The 18668-nt window shown below is 32.1% G+C and overlaps 1 protein-coding gene across 7 annotated transcripts in view; it reads left to right on the top strand.

Moving 5' to 3' along the window:
• LOC117112143 (arf-GAP with Rho-GAP domain, ANK repeat and PH domain-containing protein 1-like) overlaps window positions 1–18668 on the top strand; it is a 63208-nt gene that overhangs the window by 18796 nt on the left and 25744 nt on the right. For all 7 annotated transcript variants that reach the window (XM_033255216.1, XM_033255238.1, XM_033255230.1 and 4 more), the window contains 14 exons: window positions 109–184; window positions 887–933; window positions 2655–2708; window positions 2842–2919; window positions 3449–3555; window positions 4266–4350; window positions 4983–5043; window positions 6410–6463; window positions 6975–7146; window positions 9185–9284; window positions 11508–11579; window positions 15004–15037; window positions 16348–16388; window positions 18310–18337. In XM_033255216.1, coding sequence (XP_033111107.1) covers window positions 109–184; window positions 887–933; window positions 2655–2708; window positions 2842–2919; window positions 3449–3555; window positions 4266–4350; window positions 4983–5043; window positions 6410–6463; window positions 6975–7146; window positions 9185–9284; window positions 11508–11579; window positions 15004–15037; window positions 16348–16388; window positions 18310–18337 — 1009 coding nt within the window. The remainder of the gene's footprint in view (window positions 1–108; window positions 185–886; window positions 934–2654; window positions 2709–2841; window positions 2920–3448; window positions 3556–4265; window positions 4351–4982; window positions 5044–6409; window positions 6464–6974; window positions 7147–9184; window positions 9285–11507; window positions 11580–15003; window positions 15038–16347; window positions 16389–18309; window positions 18338–18668) is intronic.

The following is an 18668-nucleotide window of genomic DNA, read 5'->3' as shown; positions in this document are numbered from 1 at the left end:
TATAAAATTTTTTTATATTTTTTAATATATATATATTTTTATATAATTTTTTAAAAATATTTTTTATATTTTTTTAATAATTATTATTAAAATTACAATTTTTTGCAGACAAGTGCATTGAAAAACAACACATTATCATTAAGAACAACTAATCGTGTTTATGTATTTTTACATGAAAATATGGGTATGTGTACTGTTCTGTTTTACTAATTTTATTTTTGTATTGCACCAAATTATTGTTGCAGTTTGTATTAGGTTTTGATAATAAGATTATGATAATTAGATTTTAATAATTATTTCAATGCTTAATCAGGAGCATATATTACCCAACTGTACCTCAATGTTTTGTTTCATCGTAACACTATTAAAAAAACAATTTATCAAAACTTATGTCATATTCAGATTGCAACCAATTTATCACTCCAATAATTTGTGATAAGCAGTGCTCACAAATAAGTGCCACCAAAGATACTAGAAACACAAGATACTCCACAGAAAAAAAGTGTTCCAGCGAAATTAGAACAGAAGAGCGCCCTGTACGTCTCGATGTGAACTGGATGAACGTGTGTAAAATGCTATGTTGCAAACTGAAGGGTGCCGCTTACGACTGGATTTGCGCAATCGATGTGACGTATATTCTGCTCACTTTTGCTATGCGAGTGCTATATCTTGTATTTCTAGTGTCTTTGGTGTCACTCTTGAATAAATGCTGAATTGAAACCTCCACACGCTTTATAAGCACTGTGGCATTCATTTGATCATTACGATAATGCATTTGAAATTTAAATTACCTATAGTAATATATATATATATATATATATATATATATATATATATAGTGTAGCAGGCACATAAATATTAATTATTTTGTTTGATGTCTTATTAGATGTTTTAATCAGTTGGAGTTTAACCTTAATGAAGGCAATTGTGGAGGTAAGATTTACTATTATTATTATTATTATTATTATTATTATTATTATTATTATTATTATTATTATTATTACCATTATATTATTATTATTATTATTATTATTATTATTATTTTTATTGTTATTGTTATTATTATTATTGTTATTATTATTATTATTATCATTATTATTTTTATTGTTATTGTTGTTATTGTTATTATTATTTTTATTATTATTTTTATTGTTATTGTTGTTGTTGTTATTATTGTTATTATTATTCTTATTATTATTATTATTATTTTTATTGTTATTGTTGTTATTGTTATTATTATTATTATTCTTATTATTATTATTATTATTTTTATTATTGTTGTTATTGTTATTATTATTATTATTCGTAATATTATTATTATTATTATTGTTATTGTTGTTATTGTTATTATTATTATTATTCTTATTATTATTATTATTATTTTTATTGTTATTGTTATTATTATTATTATTATTACTATTATTATTTTTATTGTTATTGTTGTTATTGTTATTATTATTATTATTTTTATTGTTATTGTTGTTATTGTTATTATTATTATTATTATTATTATTATTATTATTTTTGTTATTGTTGTTATTATTATTATTATTATTATTCTTATTATTATTATTATTATTTTTATTGTTATTTTTGTTATTGTTACTATTATTATTATTATTTTTATTGTTATTATTGTTATTGTTACTATTATTATTATTATTATTATTATTATTTTTATTGTTATTGTTGTTATTGTTATTATTATTATTATTATTATTTTTATTGTTATTGTTGTTTTTGTTATTATTATTATTATTCTTATTATTATTATTATTATTATTTTTATTGTTATTGTTGTTATTATTATTATTTATGCTTGTATAGCGCATACTGCTATTGTACTGCGAGATGTATTGCAATTTTCGAATTCAGTAAAAGTATACTGTAATAACTAACTGAAGTGGTATAATACATACTCCAAGTATCGAAATGCACGCCATCGTGTCGGGATTCAATATTTCGACATTAATTATGTCATCATCAAGAAAATATTTCCTGATGATGACATAATTAATGTCGAAATATTGATAAAATAAATAAAAAAAGTAACAGACAAAGGTTTAAAAAAAATGGGCTTTAATAAATACAGGATTTCATTCTGCAAACCGTTAAAATACCAAATGAACTAAGAGCGATTAAAAAGCCTGCAAAATTTAAGGTAATATATTTAATATATAGAGTACCACAGCCATGTCGTCACAACGCCATGTGGCGCTCTCTGTTGTCAACAGACGTTAGTTACCGTTCATTGCGCCTGAATAACTTCATAGGCTTTCTGGAATAGGCTTTTTAAAATCTAATATTTTACCATCAAAATGTCCTAAAAACACAAAAGCTTGCATTATATTAGTTATCGAACACACATTTAATCATCCATTAAAATTTACAAAGACAAAGTAAGATACAACATCTTAATAAATACGTTAGAAATTGGGATCAATGGTTTGTCAGTGAGAAAAATGGCGTCCGGTTGAACACTTTTTGCAACTTTACATTCAAAACCATAGAAATCTAGAAACCAGATCTAAAGTACTATAACTGAATAATACATTGTTAACATTTTCCCATTGAAATTTTGTCAGAAAATTAATGATTTATCAAATGCCTTACATTGATTTATTTCCTAATGTTCCATAATATATTACTTTTAGTGCCCTAAAGTTGAATACCCAATTGGTGGAGAAATGAACTCACCTGACAAAGAGGTAAGATCAAATATCATCCTATGCAAATTAGGTCAAAATACAGTAGGTCAATGTATTTTGCAAATATTCATTCTAATCATTGATTTACTGTAATAAAACATTCAAAAATTAATTATTGATGTTGTATTTTTAGGGTTATATGAAAGTTGATGAAACTCGTTTATATGTGGCACTTAAACATGGAATTCTCTGCTATTACAAAAATAAAGCTGTGAGTAATTAGAATTTTTTTAAATTAACATCATGTATGTAGATGTATATATGATTTTTGTTTCTGGAATAGTGTTGAATGTTTAGGTATAAATGTTTTTAACATGACGCATGTTGTAAGTAAACTTTTCACCGTGTCAGCAATGGTTAAACCTTACTTTTCTGGGAATCCCCACCTAATATTGGTACGAAAACAACGTACATTCAATCAATAAAGGTCGTTTTTATCAAACGTAAATATGATTTAGCTTTAGTTCAATTAAACATGCAATAGATTTGAAGAATATAAAGAATTTGCTAAAGGTAGACCAGGCCCAATCAGGCGAGGCCGAGCTAATTAGGCCAAGCCGTCCAAGCTGTCATGGCAAAAGTGGCTGTCCTAAATAATTTTAGCCATATAAATGACAGCCAAACGCCTATGTGTGCAAGCAACCTACGCCTGTGACAATAGGTTACTACCAGTGAATTTATCTGTTAATTTATGAATGCCTTGCTTGCTTGTATAATTTGTTCAGTTTCTTCTGTTGTAGGATTTTGATGCTGGAACACCTATCACCGATGTATGCATGAACACAGCAAGTTGCCGGGAATTGCCAAAGAATAAAATTCAATTACACACACCCTTCAAGACTTTCATGTAAGTTCCAAGGAATTTTGTTTACTTTTAATAACATTTTGGGCAAAATATTTTAGATTTTAGACAATGCCCCAGTCGAAGGAAGCTGTCAACAACTGAATGGATGCTAATGAAGCTGATAAAATTTCTTGGACAGATAAAAGTTGTTTGACAAAAAACTGGGGAACGGTAAATGAGATACAGATTTTTGAATATTTAAAAACTGGGTAAAAAGAGTATAAAAAAGGGCGGTTTTTTTTTTTGTTTTTTTTTACAACTTTTAAAAACATTTTTTTCCCCTGGAGCCTGACTTTAAGTGTCAGATTGATGAACAATTATGTATATATGTGCTTAATGATTTACCATCTAAAATACTTAGGGTAAATAATATTTGGCAACCAACTTGACAGACCTTGATTGTCAATTTTTGCTGTGTTTGACAACATAGCAATTTAATTATTTGAGCTAATACAGTTGCTGTATTCATCTACGCAGACTGTTAAATAAGTAATAAATTTGTAAAGACAAATTTCTTCTTTTATGTTGAATGTTTGACTAATTAAGCTTAATTATATTTTTGGGGTTTTCTTTAACAAAGTTTTCAAGACTTGCAATTGCAAAATTCCACAAATAAAATGATTTTGTTGCTTACATCTTTATGTAGCTGCTGAAATTGGTATTTGAAGGCAAACTAAATAAAGATTTCACCTTTAATGTTGTTGTCTTTTAAGGTTCACCTTGGAATCCCCAGAAGAGGTCGCAGAATGGTTAAATGCAATAAAGGAAATGATTGATGAAGCTTTAGCAGATAGAACGGTGGGTTTCATTGGCTGCAGACATAATTCTATGAAACTGTGGTCCAATGGCATGTTTCGTTAGATTTCATTATGTTGTGTGCTCCAGGCTTTTTACTGAATACTGAATTGTTTTTCATCATCGTCATCATAAATACAATAATATAATTGTTTTCTAGAACTTGAGCAAAACGTTATTTTTTTTATTTGTTATTTATTTAGTGAATATTCTTTTAGGTTACAAAGCACTTTGTTTTCCCTTGTCATTCGATCCACTTGCTTAAGTGTTGCTGCCATATAGTGCAGTAGTAAACAACCCCACTAGGTACACATTTATACTCCTGGGTGGAGAGAAGCAATGTAGATAAAGTGCCTTACTCAAGGAAATAGGTGAAATGCACAGTCAGCGATTGAAACCCCGACCTCGAGGTTGGGAAACCAAACCGTTCCCACTTTTATAAAGTTGTATATGATATGTGAAGTGAAACTTTGTGGAAAATGTCTAACAAATATGTTTAATAAATTGTTACAGTAAAAATTGTCTGGAACTAATACTAAAAAAAAATGTGCCAGTGTTACTAATCAGAATTCTCAATATTAGTTTGAGTTTAATATGCAATTTAAATTTTGTTTCATTATTTTTGTGTATTTTAGGTTTTAAGAACAATTCAACAAAATGTAGAAAACAAATTTTGTGCTGATTGTGGAATGCCAGGTAAATATGGAAGCCAATCATCTTAACAGTAGAGGGCGTGTTGCAATTATTTGAATAAAATATACAAACTATCCAACGTTGTCATAGTTAGACAAGGAGAACAGCGGTGCAGTTGAATGATGGACCAATGGCCTAAAGAATCTATAGGTTACACACACAGATTATCCAACTGATGTAGACTATAATTCACATTAACCATTTAATATTTATTTATTTATTTATTACATATTTGGCACAGAAATAGGAATGGCCATAGGGGCCAAGAGGACACCATTGGCTGAGAGCCCAGCACAAGATGTGGGTATCCTCTAAACCCCCTGGCCAAATAAACATACAATACTGTACTCATGCGAATAGGTGCCCAGGCGCTTAAAATATTTTGTGGCTCTTTTTGAGGGGTACTTATGAAAACAGAGTGGAAATTGAGGGGGCGTTTATGGAAATAGATGAAAATTGAAGGGGTGCTTATGGGAAATTGGTAAATTCAAGGGGTACTTTTTTTTAATGGAAGATAAACGTATGGTTTTGATGAAGAAAAGGAAATTGTCAAGAGAGCATGGCTCATGACAAGAATGTTGTGGGTATTTACACAACAGCAACTGAAATGGGTATTGGTGGTGGTGATGGTAAGCATGTTGACCATCTGCCAATTCAGATTAGCAGGATCATTGCAGGGTTTCTTGCTTAGATACGAGAGTGATGAGGTCTGTTTATTTTTGTTAACTGAAAATGGCCATACAGTTTTTAATTTTTAGATATTAAATACTGTAGTTCTAAATCCAAAAAGGGTAGCAATAAAACAATAATGGGATTCTAAAGATGCATCAAAACTGAAAACCATGTTAAACTTAATGGAGATTGATAGACCGACAGATGGATAGATGGACTGACCAACCAACAATGCTAAGATAGTTGCGAATAGTTGATGCAGAAAAAAAAGCTTGTGATGTACGTATGATTGAATTTTTTAGAAATTGAGGGGCGGCTGTTCAAAATTGAGGGGGGCGCTTATTCAAACAGGCCGCTTAAGACAATTTTCACTTTAGGAGGGGTGCTCATTCAAATGGGGCACTTATTCGCGTGAGTACGGTAATTTACAAAGACAATACATCAGATAAAAAAAGCTTATAAGAAGATTGATGTCTTTATGTCACAAAACTTACTATATTACCTAATCTATTATCAGACTTGCCAAATCCTTTATCCTAGCATGGTTTGCAGTAGACATCCAATGTATTACAGATGCCCTGAAGTGGCCACAATTGTCTTATGTGTATTATAAGATTTGTATGTAGAGCTGCCATTGTTTGGCTGTGTCACTGAATATTGTACTGACTTTGGGTTATGATGTCATTTCTATTTTTAGAACCTGACTGGTCTGCAGTGAACTTTGGTGTTATTATTTGCAAGAAGTGTTCTGGTTTGTAAATTTAGTTTTAACTTCTCTTTGTGGTTAATGAGTCATATTAAGCCTGATTTTGACAGGCATGCTAAGTACAGTGAGTTAACAGATGACAATGTCTGATGGTGTCTTGTCCAACAATGGACTACTTTTAGAGTAATTTGACCTAGTATCTGATGTATACTCTTTCTCCTATTAGAAGCCTATTTTTCACTGCCTGGGTCTATTAAATTATGTTAAGGAATATACAACTTCAACCTTTTATTTTATTATATATTTTATTCAAGTCATTAATCCACACAAATTGTAACCATAAAATATGTTTAAGTGCCCCAATTAAAAAAAATTGTTTGAAAAAAAAAATTATTTGCTAACTCTGAGAGCTAATGTTGTAAGAGACATCATCGTACATGTTATGTTTAATGTTTTGTTTTTATTTTTCTGTTAAATATGTTTGTTTTTTTTTGTTAAATTTGATTCCCAATGAAAATTACCAGATTTTAAAAAATAATGTTTTTTTCTCTTCAAGGTGCTCATCGTAAATTGCAATTCAATGTGCCTAAAGTCAGGTCGGTCAAAATGGACATCAACATTTGGACACCAGCTCTGCAAGAGATCATGGTTTCCATTGGCAACAAAATCAATGATTTCTGGGAAGGCAGACTAAACGATTACAAAAAACCAAAACCAGATGACTCAATGTAAGACTTTTAATTAATTAAATTCATCCAGAATTAATTAATTAGAATAGTTACAAATTAATGGATTTAATTAATTAAACCCATTAAAAATTAGTGTTTTCAAATATAGATTCTACAGTCTATTTCGTGAATATTTACCTGGATAAACTGACTAATTGCCATTGTTCCCAAAACGGAACACCCCTTCAAAAAATTGAACAGTCCGACCCAAGGCGCCCTGTGCGAACCGTCTCCCTAACAAACGTCCTCATATTTATAGATTCTATAAATTATAGTTGATTTAATTAAATTAATGCATTTTTAATGATTAACCTGATGCATTTTATTAAATTTGTTCAATTTTAAAGATCGTTAATCAGTTTATGTAGCCCCTTAGTCAATATAGGTAGGAAGGTAGGAGAATAACCCATAACTTGCAGCGCCATTTGAGCTGAATTGCGTATGGCCGTGGTCCATGACTATCTAGCAGCCGTAAATAGACGCTTCATGGTAGATACATGTTCACATCATTCCACAACAACAGGGGCTGAAATGAACCGTAACATCGGGGTAACCCCCTACTCTTCCGAAAGATGCAATGGGTTCTTTAAAGTGCACACTAGCCAGATGTATACACTGGACCTCCATTTTAAGTTCTTATCCGAGAAGACTTGGTTCTACCAACCGAACCATGGCGAACTAGTGCCGATGTTAAGACTAGCTAGCGGCGCCTCTTCCTTAACGCTCGGGCACTCGACTTACCAAATGGCATGAAGACCATTATATTTAATACCACAACATCATGCTAGGCACCCATTTATACTCCTGGGTGAAGATACACAATCATAGGTAAAATACCTTTCTTAAGGACATACGAAATTCACAGCGAGGGTTTGAACCCCCTATCTTAATTTTGAGACTCCAGAACGTAAACACTGTGCAAACCTCTAGTATTAACATTATTAACATCATCTTCGTAAAGGAAACTCGTTGTTCTAAGCCACTGCATCTGCTTCGACAACAGAATTTATATTGTTTGGCTTTATAAACAGTGATATTCACTATAATTCACTATTGCCAGATTTTCTTGGTCTATGTAACTAAATATTTTTTTTATTGATTTTACTGTATTTTTTCTCTATAGCCCCTTTCAGACATTACCGCAATATTGCGGTAAGCATGCCGGCATAATAACCAGTCTATAACCTTTCAGACAGCGCTTTTGTTGCCACAATATTGCGATAATCCAACGCTTTTCCGTATAAAAGGGTCCTATAGAATGGCATAATATTGGGGATTTAAAACAGAGAGGGCTCAATTTTTGTTTACATTTTTGTCAAATGGCTCCCGATCAAACCTTACAACTGTTGCTGTGTAAATGTTGTTGTTTCAAGGGCAGTAAATTTTAACTTTCTTTAGTGCAGAAGGGTCGTCTATTGCTGTTTTATGCCATATTCCTCAAAGTGTACAAAAAAATTAAAATAAATAACATTGTGTAAATGTGTGTTGATTTTCTGTCGATTGCTGGTTGACTTAATTAGGTTAAACAATAAAAAAAATGGGAGCTTTATTATTGACAACCCACAGAAGGAATGGAAAAATTTATATAGGTACTACCCTGCTCAATTGTTTTTCAACTTTAATCTTGTTTGTTTCAATGCATAAGTAATGTACACGCCGGCTTCATTGCCTCAATATCCTTTCAGACAAAACAGGCCAGTAACTATTACCGCAATATTGCGGCAATATTACTAGGGTGCGATGTGGTCTAAAGTAAGATGGCGTATCGGCCCTTTTAGCTAAAAATCCATTCCGGCGTGCTTACCATAGTATTGTGGTTTTGCAGCTTTGCCTGAAAGGGACTTATGTTACTTGTGTTTATTGATTGTGCATTTTTTTTTTGTACTGGGCACAGTTGGAAAACTGAACAGGTTTCTCAGTATAAAAAATAAATAAAAAATAAATGAATAAAGATAAATTAAAATAAATAAAGAATAAATAAATAAAAAATACATTAAAAATAAATAGATAAATCCAATTTTGATTTTTATTTTGATAGTGAAGTGAGAAAGGAATTCATTGAAAGGAAGTACCAATACAGGATGTTCTGTAAGAAACATCCAGTGATGGAATACAGTGGCCAGGAAGGAATGGATAAGGTAAGTTACGCTCTACAAATTACGCTCTACAAATCTATATTGAGTGTTAGGGACTCATAGACATCCTGTCTGTACTTGTAAACCTACATGTGGACACATACAATTTGATTTGTGTACTTTGTATATGTCACCCAAGCTCACAAACGGGCTGTAAACTCGCACTGCACTGTATTGAGAAACAAGCCTCAATACCCAGAATGGGGCGTAGAACGTGAATTTTGTGTGAATTGGGTTTTTGTGTAATAAATAGAGTATAACTATTAATCTTACTATTCCTGAAGTTTGAGTTAAAAATTCCAACTGTAAGAGGTAAAATTTAGCCATTTTCGGATGGGAGTTAATGAAAAATATATAGAAACCTGCCGAAAATAAAAGCATTTTTCTCAAAACAAGATTTAAGAAAGTTGATAAGATGACAATTATTCAAACGGTCATAACTTTGCTTCCAGACACCCAATTGAGTTCATTTAACTTTCATTTTAAAGTAAATGATATGTTCTATGCCATTATAACAAAAACTCATTTTGGCCTGAGGACGAGTTTACAGCCTGTTTGTGAGCTTGTGTCACATATTATGCAAGTTAGTAGCTTTAAGCTTGGCACTTACTGCCTCTGACAATCGTTGGCCGACGCAATTCCATGGAAAAAGTAATGCCACAACGAATGTAAAACAGATTATTTTTAATGACGATCCATTTAGACTGCCACTGACAATAATTTGTAGAGCGCATCGGGTCATCTCGTGCTATCAGTGAGCAGAGTTGGAATTAGTGCCCCGCTTTTAGCCTGTATATGTTTTATGACCAATCAATTTTCTTGTTTTGTTTTTTTTTTTGTAGTTATAATAAACATTTAATATTTCCTAAATTGAATGTATAATTCTTTACTAATGGCACTCTCTCTTTACACTTTTATACTTATTTTTCCTTTGATGCAATTTTGTTGTAATTGTTACATCTATCTTAAACTAAAAAATCATTTTTGTGAAGATTTTATTTTGTATATAAAATTAAGTGGTCTAAGCCCTGTGTATCCTAACAAAATATTCCCATGTGCATTAAAAGTTAGCGATTGACTTTTAAAGAAATTGGTAGGGTGCTTTACACTAGCGGTCTCCCCGTTAATAGCCACCATATGTGGCAAAGACAAGCCAAACCAGTCACTCGTCGGAAAAATCAATTTTTAGTTATTAATACAGGGTTTAACAGTAGATTGAGAGCTATAAAATGGTAAAAGAATCATTTAAATCCGACACTTATGAAGTTATGAAGTTACACAAGTTTAAACATACAGCTGTTTAAAGAACAATATTTGAGAAATCAACCTTCAAAGTTTACGATTTTAGGCATTTCTTAGGCAGAAACCATCACCAAATCGTTAAAAATTGTTGTTTTAGCATTGAAAATGAGGAAAATAACAGCATAGCATAACATATAGATATATAAAGGTTAGTTTAGTGCAATAAAATAGATTTCCAAAATTTTGACATTCCAGCATGTTTTGGCTGCTCATGGTGATATCCAGTACCAGCACAATTTGTGAGAGATGACTTAGTTTTGAGAGATTTTTACTTATCGTGGGAGGCAGATATTTTCTGGGAGACTTGGTACCTTAATATGTAGTCATCATTATGACTCCCAGTGTTAAGGGGTTTTAAACAGTTGTGCTTCCCTGCTCCATATCTACTGTCATTGGATTAATGGATGGTTGGATGGATTTATTTGGTGTAAACACCAAGAATATCCTATGAATGTCTGAGGAAGACTTATTTCCAGTGGAGTCCTTCTGGTGGTGATTGGGCAGTAAACTGGGAGACAATCCCCTACTCTTTTCCAAATAGTGTACAGCGTCCTTTAACGTGCACATGGGGCATAATGCACACAGGACCAACGGCTTAAACGTCTCATCTGAAAGACGGTGCGCTATCGTAACATGCATTCCAGCCCTCTAGCTGAAACACAAGGAGAGGCAGCGATGGGAATTGAACCAGAGACCTGTAGAGATCTCAACGGTTTAGCGCACACACACTGGCTACCACCAGTTTAGCCAACTGAGCTAAATTGCTCTAAAACCATTGTTACTATAAGTAATGAAAACTAATTTCATCATTGGCTTAGTTGATTCTAAATAATAATTAATTGGTTAATAGATGAATTCATTAATTTGTTAACTGATATATTAATTGATTAAGGATAAAGTTTTATTTATGAATTTTGTTCACAGGAGGTGTGTCGTATAGCCTCTTCCCCAGACAACTTATATGAAGCAATGGTTCTATTATTCTCTGGTGCTAAAGTAAGTTTTTATTTTCAAAAAAAAAAATGATTATTTAACAATTATTCCAGCCAATCTTGGTGTAGTTATGTTGTTAATTGTATTATAAAGTGTGATTATATTCAATGTTCTGGTTGGTATCAGTAGGAGTATTTTTTCCCTAATGTCCTGGCAGATAGCAACCATATACTGTAAATTGGGCTATTCCACATACTTAACCATTGCATTAATGTGATGTAGTTTGGTTTATATGGCACTTTATACCGAAAAGGTCTCAAAGTACTCAAGGTGTGGACTTAGCTCTTACAGTAACTTGCTTATCCCTAGGGTCTTTACATGTCTAAGCTGCCAGTTCATATACCAGTGATGAAGATTATAACATTGCAATTAAATATTTTAACTAAGTTAAAGATATGTATCACCAAAGGTATTTTAAAAATACTGCAGTAAGAAATAAAAGATAATAATAATAATAATAATTATACTATATAAGTGAACTGAAGGGTTGTATAATAATCATATACATATAATATATAATACATATGCATTTTATGCATATGCATAAAAATTGCAGAAGCTAGTGCCATTGGAGCAGTAGTTTTCAACAATGAAGTTTGCTCCTAAATGGAAGAACATGAAGATTATTAATAATAATAATAATAATAGTTACAATAACAATAATAATCATACAATTTCTACTTATGAGCAGTTCTGGTTTTAATTGATTTCTTGAGTAATTCAATTGTGTGACACCATATATTGATATTTTGCCACTATTCTGTAATTCTGGACACTCATTGCATCGTCTGACAAATCCACATTTGCTTCCGGCGAGCGATAGACGACGCAACACAGTCTGCTGATTGCCAGTGGCAATCTGAACGAATCCTCATTAAAAAGATGATCCGTTAGGTCCGCGTCTTCGCATACGTTCTTCGTCGCGTTGCCGTCACACGCAGTGAGTAACCGGCTTAAATGTTGAAGTATAGAGTTGACAGACCACTTATTCAATAAACTGACTATTAACAATATAATACTACATAACATTAAACTTTATTACCTGCATAGGTTTTATTGAGATATCAATTGTTTCGGGGAATCTATTGTTCTTAAGATTCCATACAGGATATAATTGAGATTCATCATTGCAGTGACCTTGTTGCTTACCACCAAAATCATTCTAGTTAATGACACCAAGGTGTTATCACATCTTTACAAAAGTCTCCAATATAGTAAATTACTCAATCTCACTACTCTGCTGTTTAATTTGGATTATAGTCCTCCTACTGTTGGTAGTAGCAGAGACCCTATATGTGAAGTAGCACAGATCCTATGTGGTAGAAGCAAGGTATGCAGGATATTATATTTTATGATGCAGTTAGTTGAACAAATAATTAGCTGTTTCCACTGTAGAAACTACATATGTTCTTGAAAGGTTTGGTCCATGTATTTTAAATAAGATCTTTTTATAATATTTGTAATAATAATAAAGTTTATAGATAACAAAGCTTGCATCATAACACAAAGAGTGTTATTCTACAGGGATGCCATAATAATAATAACAACAATTCTTAAATCAAATGTAAATAAAAGTGATATATAGACCTAGTGGTAGCTACATAGACTTAGTGGTGCCAAAGTAGGCTTACCAGTGACTGAACAGATTTAGCGGTAGCTGAATAGGCCTATAGACATTACAGTAGCTTAATAGATTTTAGTGAATAGACTTGGCTATAGGTTTAGCGGTAACCAAAAAGACTTAGCTTAATATCGCTAAATATACTTAGCTGTAGCTAAACAGACTTTGACCTAGCTTGATTAGTGGTAGCTAAATAGACTTAGCTATAGGTTAAGCGGTAACCAAAAATACTTACCTAAATATCGCTAAAAATACTTAGCTGTAGCTAAATAAACTTAGACATAGCTTGATTAGTGGTAGTTAAATAGACTTAGCAAAAACTAATTTGACTTAGCATTATCATAAGATATTAAAAGCTATTTAAAAATACAATTTAATTACATTGGTATAATGGTGAATAAAATTCATATCTTATGAAAATATAACAATTAGTTAATTAATTTGCATTTGTTTACTGCCTGTAGTGTTTTCTAATGTATTTATTTTTTGTTTGTTATGTTTGTTTAAAAGCATTTAAACTGTAAATCTGTTTTAATAGCATATCTGATGATTTGATTATTCATCTCCAGTGGAGTAGCAAAGGGGCTGGCGGCCCCTGGACAGGGGCTCCACACACTGGGGTGGTGGGGGTTGTGGGCGGAACCCCTGGCCACTCAAGTGTCTTTAGCGTTTTATGACATATTTTAATGCCTTTTTTTCAAATTCTAAGTTTATGTATCGTGATTTGACCCAAAAAAGCACACTTAATTTTAACTAGGCCTAAGATTTGTAAAAAGAAAACAATCTTTGAATTTGGTAGGGGGTGGGGGGCCTTGAGGTTCCAAAGGCCCCTGGCTTTAGCCAGTGGGAGGTCATAGTTGTAACGCCACTGTTTATCTCTTGTCAATCAGATTTAGATTTTATATGGAATCACTTTAAAGTCAGCATCATACATTATTTGATGGTGTAAAAAAAATTATACAGAATGAAACAATCAATACAAATATTTGCTAAAGGAAAGAAATAAAATCCTAAACAATTAATTAAATGTTTTGCCAGTTTCCAGTTTTACAAAGTTTGTATTGGCGATGCAAATATATACACCATTTTCGCCAAATTTGAAATGAAAATATCCGATAACCTAGCAACCACCACTGGGGACTTCCAGAGGTCTAGCATTTCACTCTACGTAGTTCCCATCATGGAATAATTAAACAATAAAACTAAATTACTAATGAGCACAAATATCTTAAAATGAAAAAAGAACGAAAGGTTTATTAGAAGCGGTTGGCGCATCGGTTGTGGCTTGGACTTTCAACCTCGAGGTCGGGGATTCAAAACTCTCGCTGTGCAAATCACTTGTGTCCTTGAGCAAGGCACTTTATTTACAGTTGTGTTACAGGTACCCTGGTAGGTTCCAACACAACTGTGCTGATTACTAGCTGCAATATTATGGAATAATATAATTTAATTTAATAATTTAATTTGGTGTTGAGTATGTGTTCCATATGTGTTTGATCCAATGACCGGGATAGTAGTGTGAAGCGTTTAGTGGCTTTATGCACGAAGCGCTATATAAAAACGACATATTATTATTATTATTATATTAAAAACAAGTCTAAGTCTTAAAAAGCTATTTCAATGTTTACATATACTGTAATTAGCATGATCGTATGTGTTGTCTACAACTGCTATAGCAAAGTGTGGAGCGAATGGAGTCTCACTTGGCTGGGGGCTGCCTAGGGCCCCCGGTGGGGGTCCAGGTACACCACGGTACAGCTCCCATCGCCATCATCAGCGTTAATATTTGCTTTCTTGATTTTACAGTGTAGGGATGTTTACCCTGAGGCTGGTGTGTCTGGTAAGTCGATTTAATTTATAAATGATTTTTATTATTTTATTTAAAGATAAATACCTGTATTTATAAGCAACAATGATAGGATCAGCCTATTTCAATAAATTGATAATTAGTTATACTGTAAGTAAGTTTTTTCTACCAATTTTCAAATTTCAGAGCTCCTTGAGTACCAGCACATCAAAAAATAACTACTTTATTTATGCTTGGTATGAGTAGCAAATGTAATAAACTTTTATGTAATATTGACTCTAATCCATTGGTGCTTAGTTAAATGGAGAGCACTTTATTATAGAATCGCGATTGTCATTAAATCAAAATTCAAACATCCAAATGTTTGTTTATATTATACTTGCAATTCTATATCTGTTCTATCATAAATTGTTCTACCATATTTTATTTATCAACTTTATTTCAAAGTCTGGCTACTCTTAATTTGGCATATATTATGTAAAATTAATTGTTCTAAAATTGGATAATTCAGTAGACCTTGTTTGTAATCATATATTTTTTATATATTGCATTTCTTATGTTGTATTGAGATATTTTTAAAAATTCTTTGAATAATAATTTTATGTGATTTTCTGTGAATGTATCATTGTGTGAAATGCGCTGCATGACGCTGATTCAAAAGCGCATGAACGTAAATGGACTGAGCATGCATGAACCTGTCATGTTAGATAATCTCTCTGTATTTTCCTTCTTCCTGTTCACTGCGATATTCCCAATAGAGGGCTCATCCTTGACATGCTGGCATCTACGACTGTATTTTATCTCACGTACAAGTGTGTAGAATGTTTTACTTCCTTATCTGACCCTCATCTGACCTTCATTTGACCTTGATGAAGAAAAATGACTAAACAGTAAAGTGATACTCTGGATTCACAGTCTGTTTTGAGTGCATTTCCTAGTTCTCATCATTGTGGATATTAATCAGTTAATTAATGCGATGAAGAGAGGAAGTTTCTTATTTGTTTAATGTAGAAACAGGAAAGAGATGCACTCTTCTTATATTTATAGAACAAGTCATTGTGTATTTACCAACTAGAACCATCTCGCTAGGATTACTACTACTACTACCCCCCTTGCCTGTGAACTCTACCTGCCTCCTGTACACAAAATTGTTCATGTTAGGCCAGCTTTGTGCTTGGTCCTGTGCAGTCTCTTTGCTGCTTTTAGTGCATTACAATGTTTATAGCAGATTTACATCGGTCTAAGATGCGACAGACGTGGATGAAGCGAGTTAGCGTAAGTGGCTTTGGTTGCTCATTAATTGGATCGTTAACTTGCGATCTTTTATCTTCTTTTCTCTTCAGCTCTTGAAATAGCCATCCATGCCAATGCAAAATGTATTGTGGTGAGTCATTTTCTGTCAATTTTTTTTTTCTGATGAATGTGTAAACTTATGATTTCATTTTTATTTTATATCTTAATTTACTAACTTCCAATATGTACAGAATTTACGAATTAACAGATTGTACTATTGAAATTAAATATTTTACATACACCACAATTAAGAACACTATTATATTATCTATCAAGTTTATTTCATGTAAATTAGAACAAGAAAATTAAAAAACAAATATACAATGAAAGCGAATTTCCAAGGATAACTCAAGAAAGTCAAAAGACTTATTTCCATTGTGGTTCCAAAATTTTTCCATTGAGATCCCTAAATTTGATGGATTCTAGCACGTAACATTTTTGTTGTATCTCATCGTTGTCAATTATTATATGAAAAGCCAGTTGCGATATAATAATAATAATATAAAAATATATAAAATTATATTTGTTATTAATAATATTTATTTGGCAAATACAGTACTGTATATAGAAATGAAACATCATTTCCCGGAAAATACAGTAGTGCAAAAACAATCAGGAAACATTTTCCAGGAAATTACGAAGATATAATATGCAAATTAGATGATTTTTATAATAGGAAATGTTAACATAGTTTTCCAGAGAGGTCGTCGGGGAAAAATAAAATCGCTTGCGTCGAAAGTACAATTCAAGCATGTCTTACTAAGCTATAAAATTTTATGGATTAAAAACTGCTTAGTGCTACCAGTTCTACTGTATGTGCAAGGTGTTGTATACTATTACGATTGTATGGGTTGCAGTAGTGGCGCCAGCTCTTCTCTGACAGGGTGACTTTTTTCTTGCATGGTTTTCTATTAAAATATCTTTTTTAAATAATGAACCCCAATTAATATTAACACAAAATTGTATTATTATTTATTATAAAAAATCCCCAACAAAAGTTTTCCCTGTAAGGGGGAGTAGTTGGGCTAGGCTTCTCCAACGATTTGGTCCCAACGTTGGAGTGGTGTGGGCCCCCTTGTCGGGGAGAATGGACCCCCTTGTTGGGGAGCTTGGACTCTTGTTGGGGAATTCCTGTCGTCGCCCCTGGAATAAGCCCTCACAACACTCTCTCATGAACAAATATGTTCATGTATGGACACATAACACAAATTATTAGGAATTTTTAAGCCAAGAATAGGCCAGTGATATAAAATATAAAAAGAATTTGCAACAATTCTGGACTTGTGTATTGTCAAAGATATAAGGTGTGCTATATTTGTTATCACAATATTCAAAATTTAAACAGTTTAAATAAAATTGAATCTTGGACTTGTGTACACTGAACACTCAAAGCTATAAGATTCTATGTTCTTTATCATAATAACCAAAATTCAAACAGTTCAAATAAAATTGAAATAATCAATGAATTTATCATAATGACTTATGATGTTTAGATCCGCTATTGGCAGGTCATCGTTGATTTTGTGTTGTCATTCCACATTGTAAGCCAACATTATTGAGATACTTGCTATCATTTCCCTTTAGGCTCAGGGACATGTGGATGTATTGATGACAGGGATAAAAGGGGCATTCAACAGGACTTTTTATGACCTTAAAAATCTGACCCTGTTACCATGGCAATACATCCTCTTATCTGTCAGTATTAAATTAAGTCATATCAGCTGTTCTCAACAGAGAAACAAAATTACAAAAAAAAAATTTTCAACAAAGAATCACTCTCTGTTATACTTGAGCATAAGACAGAACTTTTATATCTTTTTTGTCAAAATTCGCCGCCCAATGATGATGATGTTATCGAATTAAGATACAACTTATTTTGACCTGTTCTTGCACTTGTCATATTGAAGGATTGGATATATTTCCAAAATTGAAACGACATAAACATTTCAAATATAAATTCAGTATGAGTCAAGCAATTACCTTAGTAATCTTTTTTAATTTATATTTTTCAGGAAATATTTAATCTCAATAAAGATTCAGGTGAGTTTTAAGCCCATGTGACATGCCTAAATATGGTCATGATGACATCACGTCATGACCATATATGGACATACAACAGTTTTTTGTCAGAGAAGATTTGGTAGTGTGGAAATAGGTTGACGTTTATGGTGATTTATTGAATCGATATTTAAGGAGAGGTTTCTCAAACCATATCCAGGCACAATATAAGTAAAATACATCTTTAATAAAATACGACTGCAAAAGATATAAGGAAAAGATGAAGCTCCAAAATGTGTGAAACAAGAATGATAGCAATTGATCTGTTTGACCACAAACCTCATCATCACAGTCCTTGATTCCAATTCAGGGA

The sequence above is a fragment of the Anneissia japonica genome, unplaced genomic scaffold (assembly GCF_011630105.1).
Source record: "Anneissia japonica isolate Jap-2015-1 unplaced genomic scaffold, ASM1163010v1 scaffold288117_len521816_cov214, whole genome shotgun sequence".
Taxonomy (NCBI): Eukaryota; Metazoa; Echinodermata; class Crinoidea; order Comatulida; family Comatulidae; genus Anneissia; species Anneissia japonica.
This window is presented reverse-complemented; position numbering and strand designations above follow the sequence as displayed.